At 33.5% G+C, this 18,206-nt stretch overlaps 1 protein-coding gene across 2 annotated transcripts; it reads left to right on the top strand.

Moving 5' to 3' along the window:
* The first annotated feature begins 315 nt into the window (after positions 1 to 315).
* On the top strand, positions 316 to 16,638 carry LOC144973530 (N-alpha-acetyltransferase 60-like). Of its 2 annotated transcripts, XR_013645569.1 has the most exons (7): positions 327 to 460; positions 4,642 to 4,979; positions 5,757 to 5,886; positions 8,277 to 8,373; positions 9,063 to 9,297; positions 13,236 to 14,851; positions 15,406 to 16,638. XR_013645569.1 is itself a non-coding variant. In XM_078916065.1 (6 exons), the coding sequence occupies exons 2-6, from the start codon at positions 4,864 to 4,866 to the stop codon at positions 13,372 to 13,374; spliced, it is 717 nt and encodes a 238-aa protein (XP_078772191.1). In that variant the 5' UTR covers positions 316 to 460; positions 4,642 to 4,863; the 3' UTR covers positions 13,375 to 16,638. The 2 variants fall into 2 exon arrangements, 1 of the variants encoding a protein (XP_078772191.1); XM_078916065.1 differs by having other exon boundaries at positions 316 to 460; positions 13,236 to 16,638.
* The last annotated feature ends 1,568 nt before the right edge of the window (positions 16,639 to 18,206 follow it).

The raw sequence follows: 18,206 nt of genomic DNA, 5'->3' as shown, positions 1-18,206 counted from the left end.
CTGGCATTTTTAAATGTTAAAATCCAACAACCACGTCATCCAATTGAATTGTCTGCGATTTATCCATCATATTTTTAGCAAAAAAACCCCCCCAAAAGCAACAAACAGCAAGATACAAAGAGTTATATATTGTGTTATCATCCTCATCATTTATATTATTGTGATGTTATGAAGATAGATTGCTGAACACTCTTTGTAACCCCTGACATTTAAAAATAGCACATTTAATTTTCAAAACCCCAGAGGCATGAGAGGATACACTCAATGTATAAGTTCTTCATATAGAGGACTGCATACGCACTTTCATTTCTTTCAGGACTTCCGGAAATGAATAAAAAGTAGGAATTTTGCCATCAGAAATGAATAAAGAAAAACATCAACAATCTAAGATAGACGTCTAGATCATTGTATCCGATTTTGATCAAATCAAAGTCAGACATGTTCAATTTAACTTTAGTTGGTAAGATTTTATATCGAATGCTGTAACTTACTTGCATTTATGATCCTTATTTCATACCCAGAAGTGATCTTTGGTTACTTGCTACTTCGTTAAGTTGATGTAGAAAGTCCTGGCTTGAGATTTATTTTTATTTTGGTTGATTGATTGACGATTGAATTTGAATGGAATCATTGAAGAATTGAAGTAAACAATAATAATGTAGGCACTTTGATAAAATTTTCAAACTCAAAATATCTTGATTTGACTCAGTCAGGGGGATGGGACTTGAAAAAACATAAAATTTGATACCTTATTTGTTTCTCTACGACCTACGGTTCCAGAGTTATTTATATTTTTCTACTGAAATTTGTTGTCAACTTTACAGAGAGAATCTGTGATCTCACTGCTGCCTCAAAACCAGCATCTCGCGGCGATCGGGAAATTTTGAGTCTTGCAGTCAACATGGCCCACTTATTGTTTTCAGTAATTTTGTTTCAATTAAAAAATAAATGGCAAGTGTTAGATATCATTTTAAAGGTCAGAAAATAAGCTTTATTTTCATATAAATCATTTTCATGTATGGAAAGTATGGAAAAAATTAATGATAAATGAAAATGGGAAAAAATATGAGGTTTTTGTCCTAAAAAGTGGGGTTGGTGGCGGGAAAAATAAAATAATGAGCGAGTGTATCAATTTTGATGAAATTTGGCAGAGATGCTCTTCAATTAATTGTCTATCGATGTATGAAGTATAATTAAAATGTATCCATAATTTAAAAAGTTCTTATAATTCAAAAATGTATAAATTTTTATTACATAAGTTTTCTGAGAAATACAATCAGGAATTGAGAATGAAATACACCGTTAGAAAGCTTGTTTTGTGCCCTTTATAATGATATCAAAATTAGTCACATAGGTTCACAAATAACGCCATGGTGACCAACACGGTAAAGGGTCAAAAATAAAGTTCCAAAAAACGAGTTTCACCTTACAGTGAGCCTATCGGCGGCCACTGGACTGGAGTTATCAAAGTGCCTAAATAATGACAATAATAATAGGGATTCTAGTAAACCTCTCTTTTCTCGACGTTCACGGTAATCGAATTTGACCCAAATGTAGATGCTTTATGATAAAGTATGATTTATCAATCTCCGTGGTAGACAGTACAGTTCAGTACGGCGAACGACCATAAACATGAACTTCATGATGAAGATTACTCGCACTCACAACAGCTCGATCGAGACACGAGTCCATAATCATAATCATAATCCATAATCATAACATTCATAATAACAAAACTAGTGGTCTAGAACAAAACAGTAACACAAAACCTTCCCATACCTATTGATACATCTTCCTTCAGTTCTCTATCTCTACACTCTATCTCTGTCATAGTCATAGTCATAGTCACATACTCTCTATTGTGAAGTTGTTTTTTTTTGTTTTTATTTTCAAATTTCATTGGCATTGGAATTTATTATTATTATTATTATTATGACATATACTCCTAATAAAATTTTTGCCTCAACTACTCAAACTTGAGCTTTTTTATAGGGTAGCGTCAATTGCCAAGGACCGTGTCAGTTCATCAACTACGCATGTGTACTTTTAACTGCCACGGAGTACCTTTAGTGTCACGAAGTGATGCATTGCCACAGAGTGATGTTATGTATTAATATTAATATTAATTAATACTCTCGTTTACTCTTCTTTCTCTCTCTGTGTCGTTTTCTCTTTTTTTTTTCCTCTATTACACACACACTCTCTCTCTCTATCATTTTCTCTTTTCCCTCTCTGCCATTTTTTTCTCTGTGTATGTATTTCTCTGTCATCCCCCCCCCCCCTCTCTCTCTCTCTCTCATATTTCCTCTTTTTGTTACGGACCTTGCCAGTTGGTAGATCATCAACTATTTACTATTAATGCCACGGATTGATCTTGTTGCACAAATGTTTTACGTTAATTATTCCGTATTAAGACGATGTGCAGTATATTTCCTTTAAAATAAAGGAAATCTTACTTTTCTTTTTTAATCTAGGACATCTTGGCAGGGATTTGCCACCTCGTCCTTCTGTTTTTTTGTCCCCGCTGAATGCGAAATCAACAGTAATTTTTGTTTGATATTATTTTAAATCATCTTGGAATTCGTGAAAAGACATAAAAATTAAAAACAAATGCCAACAAGTGTGGACTTGATCCTTTCCACAACGATTGACAATATGAGTGAATGGCGAATGGAAGAAAAGAAAGTGACGGGGTTCGAGATTCGTATGCGCGCAAATCGAGGCTGAAATCACCACATGCAGCTGATTGAGGCCCGACTGAAATCACCACATGCGGCTGAAGAGTTCCAATTTGACTCCTTGGCAATTGATGAACCGTCAACTACCAAGGACTCACTCCTTGGCAATTGACACTTCCTTTTTATAGCGCAATATCCACTAAATGTGCTCAAAGTACTTTACAAAGGGTGCCTTACCAACAGCAACACGTAACATGTAGAACGAGACAAGATGCCTGCTGTTAGGCGATCATACAATTTTTTTCCGACAGAGACAACGCTGTACTGTTAACGGCCAGGTACTAGTTTTACACCTTAGTACAGTGAGAGAATGTGAGCAAAGAGCCTTTTCCAAGGACTCAACTATACACCGAGTGAGGCTGAATTCCATGACCTTCTGATCTGAAAGCGAGTGTCATACCACAAGACAACATAGCCGCATGACATAATACCTAACAAATAGCAAATTATCGGCCTTACACATTACAAAAATAAAGTATTTGATTGGCACTGGTTTAAACCTAAACAACAACAATAGATAAGGGATTTCTGTTCAAAAGAAAATGAATCTTAAATCATTGAGAACCAATCCATAAACAAAAAATGCTGTGATAATTCACAACCTGTCTGTTTTTAATCCCCGGTGATTATTCACAGACGTTATTTTGAAACTCTGCTTGATTATAAACTAGACATTATTACACACAATACACATACATCATGAGTGCTTTAAACAAGCCATTAAGAATCAAATTTTTGGGAGGCCTTCTGAAAGCTCCTACATCCCCAGTATTCTTGTTTTATATAATGCTCTAGTAGGGGGTTTGGGAGGGGGTAAACTTTTATTTTTAAAAAAAAGTCTCCCCCCTCCCAAACCCCCTACTAGAACAAGAATACTGGGGATGTAGGAGCTTTCGGAAGGCCTCCCAAATTTTAAAATTTATTTTTGGTCTCAACAGGGTGGACAAAATTGCAACTTACACCCCATTGTTGTTACTGTATTCCAAGAAATATTAGCTTGTCATAGGCATGCATAATTTGGGGATATCATTCGTTCACACAATCTTCTACACTGGCCATTGTTATGCCGATGACACTCAGATTAATAAACATATGACTCATATTTGTGGGTCCCCGATAGCTCTGTTGGTAAAGCATTTGCTTCACAAGCAAAGGGACTGAGATCGATCCTGGGTGCAGTCGAGAATTTTTCGGACCCCCCCTGTCCACCCAGCAGTGAATGCGTAACTGAGTCTGTTAGATTTGGCGGAAAGTACTTTGTGATTGACTAGCGTCCTATTCAAGGGATAGCAAGCAATTGCTATTGTCCGTTTCACGCTATAGAAACTGGGAAAACTCCGGCTCCATGGGCTGAATGTCTCTAAAGGACTACTTCTTATTTTTGACCATCGCCTCTAAATAGTATAAAATGTTGGCTGGTTTAGTTGTTAAAAATTAAATTAATAGTCCTAATGATTATGAAGTGTGGGTTTAGTTTACATATTTTATTAGATATCGGCTATGTGACATAGTGGTATGCCACTCACCTTCAGATCGGAAGGTCCAGGGTTCGAGTCCCACTCTGAGCGTCACATAATTGAGTCCTTGGGAAAGGACTCACCATACTCAGGTGTAAGTAGAGTACCTGGTTGTTAACAGTGCTGTTTATGTCAGAAAAATTGTGATATCCCTAATAGGATCATGTCTCTTCTTATAATGCTCAGTGTTGCTGTTGGCTTGGGACCCCTTGTAAAGTGCTTTGAACACTTTTAGTGGATACTGCACTATATGAATGTTCAAGTTTTAAATCACTTTATGACATCTGCTTCACTCATTCTGATATAATACTGTTATGAAATGGGAAGTCACATTTAGTGTTATTACTCTATTTACCATCTTGAACAAATTTTTTTTTTTTTTTCAGAAACATGTTTTCAGCTGTCAAGGAATTTGGTCGACTGTTGTTCTAGTTTTCACTAAAATTTTGTTATGAGGAAAATGTTACAACGAGCATCATTTTCAACAAACAATGCCATTCCCAAATTAATTGTTCCTGGACCCAGCACCTTTAAAGAAAGCTTTGGAGGAGTGAAGATAAGTGAAAGACGTTGATTTTGAATCAGATAACATAAATGAATTTGATGCCATGGGGAGTGCAGCTCCTTTGTCACTGAGCATTCTTCAAGAGATTCAATTGCGGTTTTTGAATCCATCTGACATAGAGGAGGTGAAAAAACTTTGCAGGGAGTGGTTTCCAATTGAGTGAGTATTTTGGAGATTCCGTCAGATAATATGAAAAGTATGAATATTTATACTTGTAAATAAATATTGCTCAATATTATTTGTCTGATTATCATTACTCAGTGTAATCCCAGTGAATAAAATAATGAATCTAGTGTAAACTTGGTGTGAGCATTAGGAATGAATTTTATATTTTTTTCTTTCACATTTGCGTAGTAGTACTATTTAGTATTATTTTTAAATTGATTAAAATGTAACTAAAGTGATAATAAACTGTGATAATTTACTTCAGTGTTGACATTCAGTCTAATTCAGATAATCTGATCTGGGATGCTAAATTTCGGCTTTTCCCAGGTTTTTTTACACCCATCACTTCACACCTCAGCAGCTTTTTCAAGAAGGAGGTCACCGAAGCTCCTTCGTCTCAAGATATAAATAGTATTATTAGAATTGATGCAACTTGAAGTGAAATAAAAGGTCTTATTCTATTCACATTAGTAAACAAAATTTGTTATACAGCAGAAACTATAATCATTGAAAGTCGTTCAACACAGTGACTAGAGATGAAATCTCAAGAAACTGACTTTTGACAATTATACATGTTTTTTAAAACAGGATATTCATAAGATATTTCTTAATTGTAAAATAGAAAGTTCTTATTTTTGGTGATCAAATTTTTCATACATTAAGACTCCTTTTGATAATTATGTAATGGGAGCAAGCATATTTGTTTGCCATTGCGCTTTATAGGGTTTGTACACTGGAACGATATTATGGCGTTGTACCTTCTTATTTTAGATACCCAGACTCTTGGTATGAGGAGATCACATCCACATCCAGGTTTTACTCTTTGGCTGCAACTCACAATGCCCGAATTGTTGGTTTAGTTGTTGCTGAAATCAAACCACAGAGCAAGTTGAATAAAGAGGTGAGAAATTTGATTATTGGACTTTTTTTTTTTTTCTCTTCTTTTTCTGTTCTTGTTGTACTTCTCTGGCCAGTTCATTAGTGTCATTATGATTGTTTTGTTTTACTGTTTGATTGTGTGTATTTGTGATGTTTGATTGTGCATTTTTGTTATAACACATCTGTGTTTTCGAAATAGATGTGTTGAAAGAAAATAAAAAGATTTACGTTTTACTGTTTGATTGTGTGTATTTGTGATATTTGATTGTGCATTTTTGTTATAACACATCTGTGTTTTCGAAATAGATGTGTTGAAAGAAAATAAAAAAGATTTACAAATTAACACTTTTTTTTCTATCCCAGTGATAAGTTTTATTTCAAAATTTTGTTCAGATTCATTAAATGGAGTTAAATTAAACATTGGTTGCACACAAAATGATATTGGACTTGATTCAATGGTCGTATTTTAATGGCATAAATGTTTGCAACAGTGGTCTCAAATTTCTGCTGTTTAGTGGATTTCGGATATTTAAAGTCCTCTGCTATTCTGAGTTGTTAACTTTAGAGGCACTGCAGAATGCCAAGAAGAAAGGTCAGGTCTCTCCAACGTGAGAATTGATGATTAAGAATGACTCAGTGTTTGTTGGCGAGGAAACTAATATAATTTAATAAGAAAGTCACCTTCAAGTCATCCCATTAGGTAATTTCATGGACATATCCAAGTTTGCTATGTGGTCTGTACTAAGTCACTTCAAGAGAAGATGCCACTGGGAAACAAGTTATTGAAGTGCTTGCATTCCTTCACCCTCACACCACGTGCAATACCTTTTCATTGAAATGCCTTGAGAAACCAAGGTAATCAAGCTAGAGAACTAAGATAACTGCAATCTGGAGAGTTTGCCTTCTTGTGATGGTGGGAATATGTGGTGGGGACCATCTTTCTTCAAGGGAAAGAGTTCCTTACATTTATCAGATGTCAGCGTCCCTTTTCTCATGTTTCCATGGAGCTCAAATAAAGAGACACACACAACACACATTCAGTATTATGACTAATATTGTCTCCTCTTAAGTCATCAAAAATGGATAATAATACCCTCAGTTCATTATGTATGATATCATCTGAAAGCAGAAGGAAAGACCTCCCAGGAGTACTTTTATAAGAAAGATCATCTGGATGAGTCAGTGTGCAAAGAACTGGTGGCCAACATGAAGTCAAGTTAACTAAAGCTCAAGTGAAACTCAATACAGAGGCCTGCTAATTATGAATCACAATACAAGGCCCTCAGATATCTGCATCTTCAAAAATCATTGTTTTTGCTGTAAATATGTAAGTTTCATCAGTTTTATTTTGTGCAGATCCAATGGCGTTATCCATATTTGTTAGCTCTTTAATAAGAGACATGACTGTATATGTTAGAGACATGCTTTAAGTAGCAAAAATTCTGTTACATGAGAGTAGTAGATTGTTATGTAAAGTGGGCATGGAGGTTCAATATGTGATCAGAGCTAACAAATGTATAGTAGCAAAAAGTGGAATTGTATGCTTTTTGGGCTTTTGTATGTTTATACACAATGCTGATATAAATAACAATGTGAAATTGAATGTAAGCTTCCATTTAATATACGAAAACAGATAAAATGGACGTTGATAAAGGGGAAACCCGAAACGTTCATTTTATCTGTTTTCATTTATTAAATTGAAGCTTACATTCAATTTCACATTGCTATTTATTTCTTCAAGCTTCGAGCAGCGACATTTACATTACACAATGCTGATGACATTCGCAATCAAGTAATGGCTGAAGTCAGCCAGTAAGATTAACCTAAGTGAAAATTATACAGAGATCTGGCAGATGAGTAGTGGTCATAGTATACAACAGTTGTTCTGCACTTGATATTCAATGCTTATCTATGTTATGTGTACTTGAAGTTCTTGTTTTTTTCCTCTCTCTGAGCATTATAGGAATTGGTCTCTCAATTATTTTGGACATATATTTTTCATCAATCAATTGATATCCTTTCCTCTTTTTTATCTCGACTTTTTTAAAAGTGTATTTTATTGTGTACTAAGATTGTATGTACCTCTTTTTTTCTCAATCTTCATCTTTTTTTGGCTTAATTGTGTACTTATTCATCCCTTGGGGTTGCACAGCTGACACTTTAGGGGCATTTACAATAGATTCTGTCTTTTTTATACTTATTGTGAGCCAAATCATGGTGCAAAGTTTATTTTAACTTTGACTATATTGCTTACACTAATACACGCACTACTCTGATCAAATAGTGTTGGATTTTATAATTTATTTGTATTGTATAATATAAACAATGCTTTTTATTACCATTTTGACTTGTCAAGTGCTATAATTGAATAATTTTTTTAAATTATTAAAAAATTTTATTTACATTATCTAGGATGGTGAATTGTTGGGTCGCTGTCATCCCCCATCAACTCAAGTTGCCTACATTCTTAGTCTAGGTGTTGTCGGGGACTTTCGCAAGAATGGAATTGGTAAGTCATGTAGGATTTGTGATGTATCTCAAATTTTAGCCATTTTTGCTTACATTTTTTACAACCCTCTTCCTTCAGATTGCATTTTTTTTATTGGTTTCAAAGTTTCACCATATCCATTGTTATTATGTTTTTTTTATTTTTTTAAATAAAATTTAATTTGTTTTTTTTTTTTTTTTTGGTCTTTTAATGGTTTCAATTTTATGAAGCAATATAGAAATGTAGAACTATTCACTTTTCATCAAAATGAGATGTTCCTCAGAGGATAATTCATCCCTAATCATTCCATTAAAAAAAAAAATATATATATATATTGAAAGTCCCAACCCATTTCACTTCAAAAAAAAAAACCCCCCAAAAAAAGGAACGTGTCGAGAATTTAAATCAATGGTGTTCCATTATTAGCAGGAAGACAAATTGTACATTTGCCTCCCCCCCCCTATGGAATTAAGAGTTTTTGTTTTTCCAATCTGCAATCATTACATTTTGCCAATACCTTCACTAGTTTCTTAGATATGGTTAGTTAACCGTAGCTGGGTACAAAAACTCTATTTTGAGAAAATCAGCTTTAAAGCTATAACATAATTTAATGTAATCAAAATAAATATAACAGAATCATCGTCAGTGACTTTGTTTTGTTTTTTGATATATTTAAAAACCTTTTTTTTCTTCGCTTTTCTTTTCATCAGCTTCATTGCTACTTGACAGCTTACTGTGCCATTTGACATCAAAAGAAAATTCCAATTGTAAAGCTGTCTACCTTCATGTTCTTTCCACCAATACCGTTGCCTTGAGATTCTACGAAAGGCGATGCTTTGAACGACACCTCTTTCTTCCATATTACTACGCCATCCAGGGCAAGGCAAGAGACGGATACCTCTATGTCCTGTACATCAACGGGGGTCAGCCACCCTGGTCGTTTATATATCCTTTTTATTTTTTTATGTTTAATTTGTTTAAAAAGAAACGTAAAAAATACTCCATCCGCAAAAGAGATTAACATTAGCACTTTGTATTCTTAGATTTTTAAGTTCAATGGTCTCCACTTATATGCACAGCATGTAAGTCCCCCACTTTGCATAATAACGTGCTCTAACAGATTTTTTACTATGAAAGCCACCTTTCCAACTTCCCATTTCTTTGCCAAATAATTTGTTACTTGTTCCCTGAGTTCATAACAAAGTAACATGGTTCTAATCAAATTGTCTCGCAGAAAGTCGTATCATGATATGGTGCTGTCTCCAGTTGGTGAAAAATTTCTCTGAAATTTACAATGGGGTATTAAAAAAACAAAAAACCAAAAAAAAAACCCCCATTATTTAACTTTGTTTATTATACAGAATCAGTGCTGATGGTTTACCTTAGATTCACGGAAATCCGTGATTTTGGAGTCAGAGGAGGGATGTCATTTTTAAAAAATGACATTTTCCCCTATCAAATGTGCTGGCAGTGAGAGTATTAATGTGTGGTGGAATAAATGGGTGCAGTTTCCCACTTTCTTGAAGAACTGAACAAGTTGTGTTATGGAAGGTGCCAGACAAAGCAACAAAGAAAAATACAAGTAAAAAACCATCCCAAAAAATCAGTCGACCTCGACTGGGGATCAAACCTCAGACCTTCTCATTACCAGTCAGATGTTCTACCATTACACCACAAAGGCCTCCGATAGTTGGGACAGTTTTTTTATCTTACACCAGTGCCTGCTCCTTAATTTCTTAATTTGACACTTTCTTGAAGTTAGCTGGAGTATCTATGACAGCTTTATCATCTCAAATGCTCTAAAATTGGTATTTAAAGCAGTAAAAATGAGGCTTAAAGCAACCATTCAAAAATTTTCCTCCTTTTTCACTTATTGTTACTTTTCGTTTATTTTACTAAATTTACGGCATCGGCTTGTTCAGGATTTCTATTTAAATGTTGGCATCCCACAGTTGGCATTGTCTGTAGTAGTTTGATATCGGAATAGTGAGTGATGTTGATTTATATTTTTTAGCTCCACTGAAATTCAATTAAACTTCTATTGAAATAAATGATTCACAATAGAACAGCCTTCTGTAAATGAATACGTTTGTTGTGTCATTTATCTTTAAATTTTTATAAAAGTATTTAAATTTTATTACCAAGATCTGTTAACTTTTCTGTTATGAAGGTGAAATAAATTTTGCAATCATAACGGGTTTAAAGTTTTGTTTATGGCTATGTCTGTTTTTTGGATAGTTGTGTTTTAAAATTTAGTTTGTTTTTGTTTTATATATAATTTTGTGTTTGTATTTTCTTTGTTTGTTTTGAGTTCGTGTGAATCGGCCTTTTGCCACATTCTTTGAATGGATTTAGTTTATTTCATTGATTTGAGAAACATAAAGTCTGTTTCATTTGACACCGTTTCCTAATGCTAGGGCCTGTCCTGTGAATAACAAATGTTGAATTCATAAAGATATAGTTCACACGAGTCTGACATTTTTGGAACAGTATTTCACAGTACTGAGATCTATTGAAATAACATTTAGTCTTGGTTTTTGTTAAAGGAAATTAAAAAAATTAGAAGATTTTGCTCTTTGCAGAAATATTTTCATTGATATAATGGGTGTTATCCTCCTTTTTAATTCACGATCACTGTTGGCATATTTGCTGTTTTATTGTCGAAATCATCACCTAAAAACTTTGGAATAGACCCTGGAGGAAGATTTCTCATTGGGATGAATAAAGGCAGTTTAAGTGGGGGGGGGGGGGGGGGGGATTCCCACCTCCCTTCCTCTATGGCATCTTTAGATACCATCGCCTAGGCATTCCTAGTATAGAAGGAGTATAGATGTCCATCAAACAAGATGTCTGATGTCAACAGGAATCACCATGTTGTACAAAGTCTTTTTAATAATGTTCCTTTTTTTTGTATCCTATGTTATTATGGGAAATTAATCCTATATGACCAACAGATTCTGCTGTATTACAGTTTTCCTACTTTTTTGTCGAGGGATGGAAGGTCTTGGTTAAGAAACTTTTAAAATGTGCGGCTATGTGGTCTTGTGGTATGATACTCGCTTTCGGATCGGAAGGTCCTGGGTTCAAGCCTCACTCGGCGCATGGTTTAGTCCTTGGAAAAGACTCTTTACTCACATTCTCTCACCATACTCAGGTGTAAAATGAGTACCTGGTTGTCAACAGCTTTGTCTCTGTCGGAAAAATTGTAATATCGCCTAACAGGCATCATGTCTCGTTCTACATGCTCTGTGTTGCTGTTGGTCAGGGGCGCTTTGAGCACATTTAGTGGATATTACGCTATATAAAAGCACTATTTTTGTTTGTTTTTGTTTTTAATTTTTGTAGTTAGTAGTTGTTAAATTTGATGTTATTATTAATAGGTTTCTCATTGAGGGTTGATATACTTTCAAATCGTTTTCTGTGATTTTGTGGGGAATCTTATCATTTCGATTGTCTTGTGGTTTGTTTCTAAAACTTTAATCTTTGTCTTTATTGAGCTAAAGAAGGAACAAAAGTGATGTCACTCAGCTCATTGTTATTGTTTTTAGCCAGCCATATTTATGAGCAGTTCTCATAAAACTGTATTATTCAGACTATAAATGTTTAAGGTCACACCTAGTTTTTATGTTTGGTATGGTATTTCCGGCTCATTGATGTTGTGAGTTTTAAAAATATATGCAGAGCATCAATTAGTCTTTGTGCGACTTGTGCTGTTTTTGATTCAGATAATATTTGTTAACTTGTTGCCTTATCTTTTCTTTTCTTGTTTTAAATGTTGTCAGATGCTGACACTTCACTAGTTTGTTTTGGGTTTAATCTCTTGATGTGTTGAAGAATTTTTCAACAGCTGTTGAAATCACTTTTTCCCTCAATTACTTTATTTTGCCCGCGAGACTTTTCTTTTCCTTCATCAATTAAAAAAAAATGTATTATTTTATTTTCCTTTATTAAAATTTTTTTTTTTTCTTTTCTTTTGCCATTGTTTCAAAATAATTTATGTTCATCTTCTTCGCCTTCATTTGAACTGATATTTTGAGGACTGATGGCTTAATAAGCAGTGTGTAACCATAGTAGTAGTGGTATTAATAGTTGTGGTTGTAGTAGTAGTAGTAGTAGTATAAATTACTTGTAGTAGTAGTAGTAGTAGTAGTAGTAGTTGTAGTAGTAGTAGTAGTAGTAGTAGCTGTTGTAGTGGGAGCAGTTGTAGCGCAGTAACAGTTTTAATTTCAGTATTAATATTGGTAGTTGGTAGGAACAGTTGTAGTAGTACTATAAAAACTGGCAATTAGAACGCTGCTTTATTAGAACAGCTTCTTAATTGGAACTATCTGTCTGTGCTATATAAATTCTACTGGTTAATTGGAATGAATGCTGATTGATTGAATTGATTTAAGAGCTTTAGCAAGTGTTTAATCAATAGTTATGATAGTAGCATTTATTGTAGTAGTAGTCAATAATATTACTACTACTACTTATAATAAGTAGTAGTGGAGTATAAGTTGTACTAGTAGTAGTAGTAGAAGCAATAGTTGTAGAAGCAGTATTAGTAGTTGTAGTGGAAGTAGTAGTTGTAGTAGTAGTAGTACAATGATATACATTCCAACCATAATTCCTTAACTTACTTTTACTGATTAAGCATTATTCACAATAGTTATGATAGTATCATTTGTGGAGTAGTAGTCAAAAATATTACTACTACTACTACTACTACTACTACTACTACTACTTATAATAAGTAGTAGTGGAGTATAAGTTGTAGTAGTAGTAGAAGCAATAGTTGTAGAAGCAGTATTAGTAGTTGTAGTGGAAGTGGTAGTTGTAGATGCTGTAGTAGTAGTAGTACAATGACATACATTCCAACCATAATTCCTTAACTTCCTTACTGATTATCTTCGTCACTGCAGCAGTCTGGTTTCAAAGCTCCAGCCATGTGCACTTCCTCGGCACCTTTACAGTGCGGTCTGCAGGATGCTCCAAAAGTTTGTTTCTTGTTTCTCAAGGGAAATTGCCCATGGAAGTTGATGTGATATATTAATATGTGTGTTTGTAATACCTACACATTGTGTACATACAAATTTGTTTTATTCACTGATTGAACAATCTGTGTTACACGATTTGATTTATTGTATTTCGTTTTACTTTTTAGGAAATGAAATTGACAGCGCAGGACGCTCAAGCTTTAAACAATGGATATGATTTTATGGAAAACAGATCGGGCTGTTTTTGTGAATGACCCTTTTTTTTTTTAACCTTCCTTACTCTATATAATATAAGACGTTATCTGTTGCTATAGGGATATAATATTGATCTAAATTGAGCAATGGAAGGCTATGTTAGAGTAAGTATTTATAGGATCTTGTTTCTCCTCTATTTTTCTATATTTGTTTTCATCCTTCAAGTGGTTCTCTGTCCTTTTCAGTGAATAAGGTTCGAAGGCAGGTGTGAAAGAAATATATTATGGTAGTTTAAAGCTGCAGTAGTTTTTTTATTTTTTTTATTGTAACATTTGATAACAAAATCTGGCAAATTGAAATGAAAAAGTTATTTTTGACTGGTGTATCCTAGTGATCTTAAATTTTTCTTTTTCTCTGCATATTCACAGTCTTTTTTTTCCCCGATTGGCTGATATGTATGATTTATATTCTTAGATTTAAAAACAAAATGAAAAGGTCGTCATTTATTTTTTTCTGGATGATTGTTGTCATTCTACAGAAATAAACACTATAATTATAATTAAATCTTTCACCTGGAAGCAAATTAGGAGTTGATCAGAAATTTATATTATAAGCATTCCTCAAACTCTTTTTAAAATTACAAGGGCCCAGAGAGTTTCAATTTCTGAAGACCCTTTAACGGCATGTCTCTTGAGCTTTAGTGAAACCATACACATTGTTATTACTGCTCTCTTGGTGAGTGAGAACAGTAAGATTTAAAAGTCATAATTAAACAAACCTTGTAATGCTTAATGTATTTATTGAATAGATTTTATTTCTCATTTATATGGGTCTTTGGATGGCTTGTTTATTCATTACATCCATACTGAAGTATCAATTGCATTTTCTAACTCGCAACTGCAAAATTAAGTACATGTGGAATAATAGCTTAGAAAAGGTGATTTAGACTTTTCTTACATTGTATTGTGGAAAGAAACACTCACTAATTAGGATAATTTGGGAATATAGTTTGAACTGGAAGCTGTAGCACCATTACTACGCCTCCTTTTGATGTTATGCATTTGTTTTGAAGGTATAATAAAACAATAGACGAGTTCTCCTGGACTTTCAAACAACATTCTAGTATGATAACTTATATTTGAGCGTTATTTTCAAAACTTCATTTTTATTGCCTTTTATCTGAAACAAAATATTCTCCTTTTCCCCCTTATTATATATTTATTGTTTCCCCGTTTTTATGTATTCAAGTTTATAGCACTGGCATTATGTCACATTTATAATATTATAATCAGAAAACGAACAACCCTTTTAAAACCTTACAAGATGTGTCTTAACTCTTTCAGCGCTGGGATTAAATTTGCGTTTCCATCACAAAATGACTGAAGGGCAATTAAGAGTCTATAGATAATGAATGTTTTATCATAATCTCAACATGATCAACGTTAGAACTATTTTCTTATTCATTGTTTAGCTCATTTTCCCAATCGATATCATTTCATCATTCCAATCACTATCATTATTTTCTCCTATCATTAAAAAAAAAACATCCAGAAATCAAATATAAACTTGCTCAGAAGCAAGTTACTTTCGTCACGAAATGGCCATGTTGACAAAGGAAATGAACTAAGACCAGCACTTCCCTCCTCCCCCCCCCCCCCTCCCCACCACTTACAATTTAATTACCCCCATTGTGCAAAATGATTGTTCTAAATATAGAAGTAATGTTTCTAATTTAGAATATGTAATTTTGTAGAAATTCGGCTTCATTCATATTGTTTTTTTTTTACTTCTTACAACACTGGCCTCACTGTGCAGCCACTCATCATTGGGATGGTCACACTGGCCATACTTTGCGGCCAGTGGCGCTGAAAGAGTTAAGATTGATCGCCTATTGTTCCTCTTATGGTTAAATAGAATTATTTACCATAGTTCAGTGCAATATATTTTTTTTATCTGTGACAGCATTTTTTTTTTTTTTTAAATTATATTTTGCCATAATGTGTTGGCTTTTACATTACAACTTCTACTATTCTATGTGAAAGCTGATGCATTGAATCGTCTATGAAATAAATTGTGACGTGTATCTACAGTGTTCATCATTTAAAAAATGTTTTATGAAGTTACAACATTAATATCCCGAGCTGTTATATTCGACATATATGTATTAACTTCAATGAAATAATGTTATATGAAGCTCAAAAATATTGATATTCTCTTCTGATATGTTTATACAGACAATGCTTAGTATTTGTCAAAATAAAGTAGATAGCATTGTCAATTTTTTTGTTTTAATTGGCTTTTTGAAGCCATTTTGCGTGAAAAAATTGAGTTTATCATTTTGGCATTTTTTCTTGTTTCTCAATTTTACTTGTTTAATTGACAGATTAATGCTAATTAGCTTAAAGTATGCTTAATTTACCCTCAATAGGGAAGAAAAGTGTGATGTTAAAAAACTGGTTCCTATTTCATTGGAAGTGTAAAACAACTCTTCTGCAGGACTGAATACATACCTTGTGTAAATGGTTTCAGAGCGATGGCATTTTATTTTCTAGTCTAAATAAATGCTGGTGATCAATAAAGGCCATCCATCCTTGCTCTTTTACATCCCGTTGTTCATAAAATCTGCCTATGCATCCTGCTACTATAATAGTTATGCTACCTTATGATTCAATGTGTAACTTACTCATTATTTGTCCTCTGAAGGACTGGTTATATACACACTTCCAAGTCATTTTGGAACTGGAAAAGTAGAAGGTGTAAATTCACGACTTTTCTTCTCTTTTGGCAAGAATCAAGAATGAGGTTTATTTCTTCTTTAACTCATAGATGACACGTCAGACAGAATTGTCACAGAACCATTGTTCAGACATTGAAAACGGTGTGATTCATTGGATTTCTTCAACCAAGCAAAAAATAGTAAAAAGGAAGACTGATATACATACTGTGTGTCACTCTGATGGATACATTTCACTTCAATTTGTTTAATTTATATATTTTATTAATTTCCATTTGTAAACTGACAGGACAAGGTGAAATCTAGACACTTGCTCATGGCTGTGGTAGAATAAAATGAAAAAAAATAAATTTATACATGATTATACACTTTTAAAAGTTGTGTTTTGTAGACTTGTCATTTTTTTCATAAAACATAATTTCCTATGATTTGTTTTGCACTCCCTTTTCGAGTGCTTTCATTTGTTATTATATAAGAATAGGCACGAGGATCTATTTGTCATTGTACTGATGAATAGCCACTTTTAAAAAAGTAATTTAGAGTATTCAAGGTGCCGATCCACAAAGGCTTACAAAGCTAATTTGCTATATTTTGATTCTTAAATCTGATTAATTTGTATCACTTTAAAAATTGTAGCATTTACAGTGAACAATTGATTTTATGAGAGGTTTCGTCTCATTGGAGCTAGTTGTTTTATATTATTGTGCATCCTTGTTAAAATAATTTTTTTTTTCATTTTCTTTCATTAGGTCTTTATTTTCTCTTATCATTACCATTTTTTATCCTTTATACCATAAAAAACTGCTCACACGTTAGTGGATCGATTTGAAATGACACAAATTGTAAGGGACTAACGAATATACAGTTCTCCTTGTGATATTAAGCATTCTTGCGACATTGGTCACAGACTGTCCAGCTTGATGACCAATGGCACGTGCATGTTGTTCTTAATTAAGTCGTGACATTGCGTAGATAATGGATGGCGTTTTGCATTGTGTTTTCCTGCCTTGAAAATGTTTCAAGAAGACGTGGATGGCAAAAAAAATAATCTACACACCTCCTGTCCAGAATTTAGGAGCTAAAATGTCATGCGCGACGTGGTGAGCGAATTTCAGGGCAAAAACAAAAACATCAACTATCGGTACACAGAAAGGCTAATGGTAAACAACTCAGTGGAAAATCATTAGCCTACGCCAACAGATTAAAAATTAACGATGATTTTAAATGTGTATATTTTTTTTTGATCACAAGTATATATGATTTGTAAACAATTGAGTGTATTCCTCTTAGTAGGACCTGTGCTTGTGTCTGGACGAGACTTATAGGTGATCTCAAACTAAGTACTTTGAAAGTGTCTGTTTCTGATTTGAACCATTTCCCATTTGACTTACCTTTCCTTGGGTGCGTTAATTTAATTGTAATTCTAGAACTTTTTACTTTCCCATTTTCTTCCATTTTACTGGCGCTGATATGACCTAAATGTGTTGCAAGCGCCATAAATCCCTTAAAAACAAAACAAAATAAACAATATTTGCGCTGTAGATATGCTCAAGTTTTGATTTTTTTTGTTTGTTTTTTAAAAAATCGCACTAGTGTCCTCTTGTATTTTCATACACTCTGCATATTTATTATGATATGAATACATACTGCAATGTAATGTCAAACAGATAGAAACGGGTCATTAAACTGTATCCCATGTACTGCCCTCTCCACTTTTCACAATAATATGTCTCACATACATACATACATACATATATATATATATATATATATATATATATATATATATATATATATATATATATATATATATATATAATATATATATATATATATATATATATATATATATATATATATATATATATATATGTATATATATATTAGTGCCGCGCTGAGGACCGGACCGAGGACCGGTCCCACGGTCTTTTAGCTGTGAACCGTGG

Source organism: Berghia stephanieae, chromosome 5 (genome assembly GCF_034508935.2).
Source record: "Berghia stephanieae isolate SIO BIC M18660-M18661 chromosome 5, UCSD_Bste_1.3, whole genome shotgun sequence".
In the NCBI taxonomy this organism is placed as follows: Eukaryota; Metazoa; Mollusca; class Gastropoda; order Nudibranchia; family Aeolidiidae; genus Berghia; species Berghia stephanieae.
This window is presented reverse-complemented; position numbering and strand designations above follow the sequence as displayed.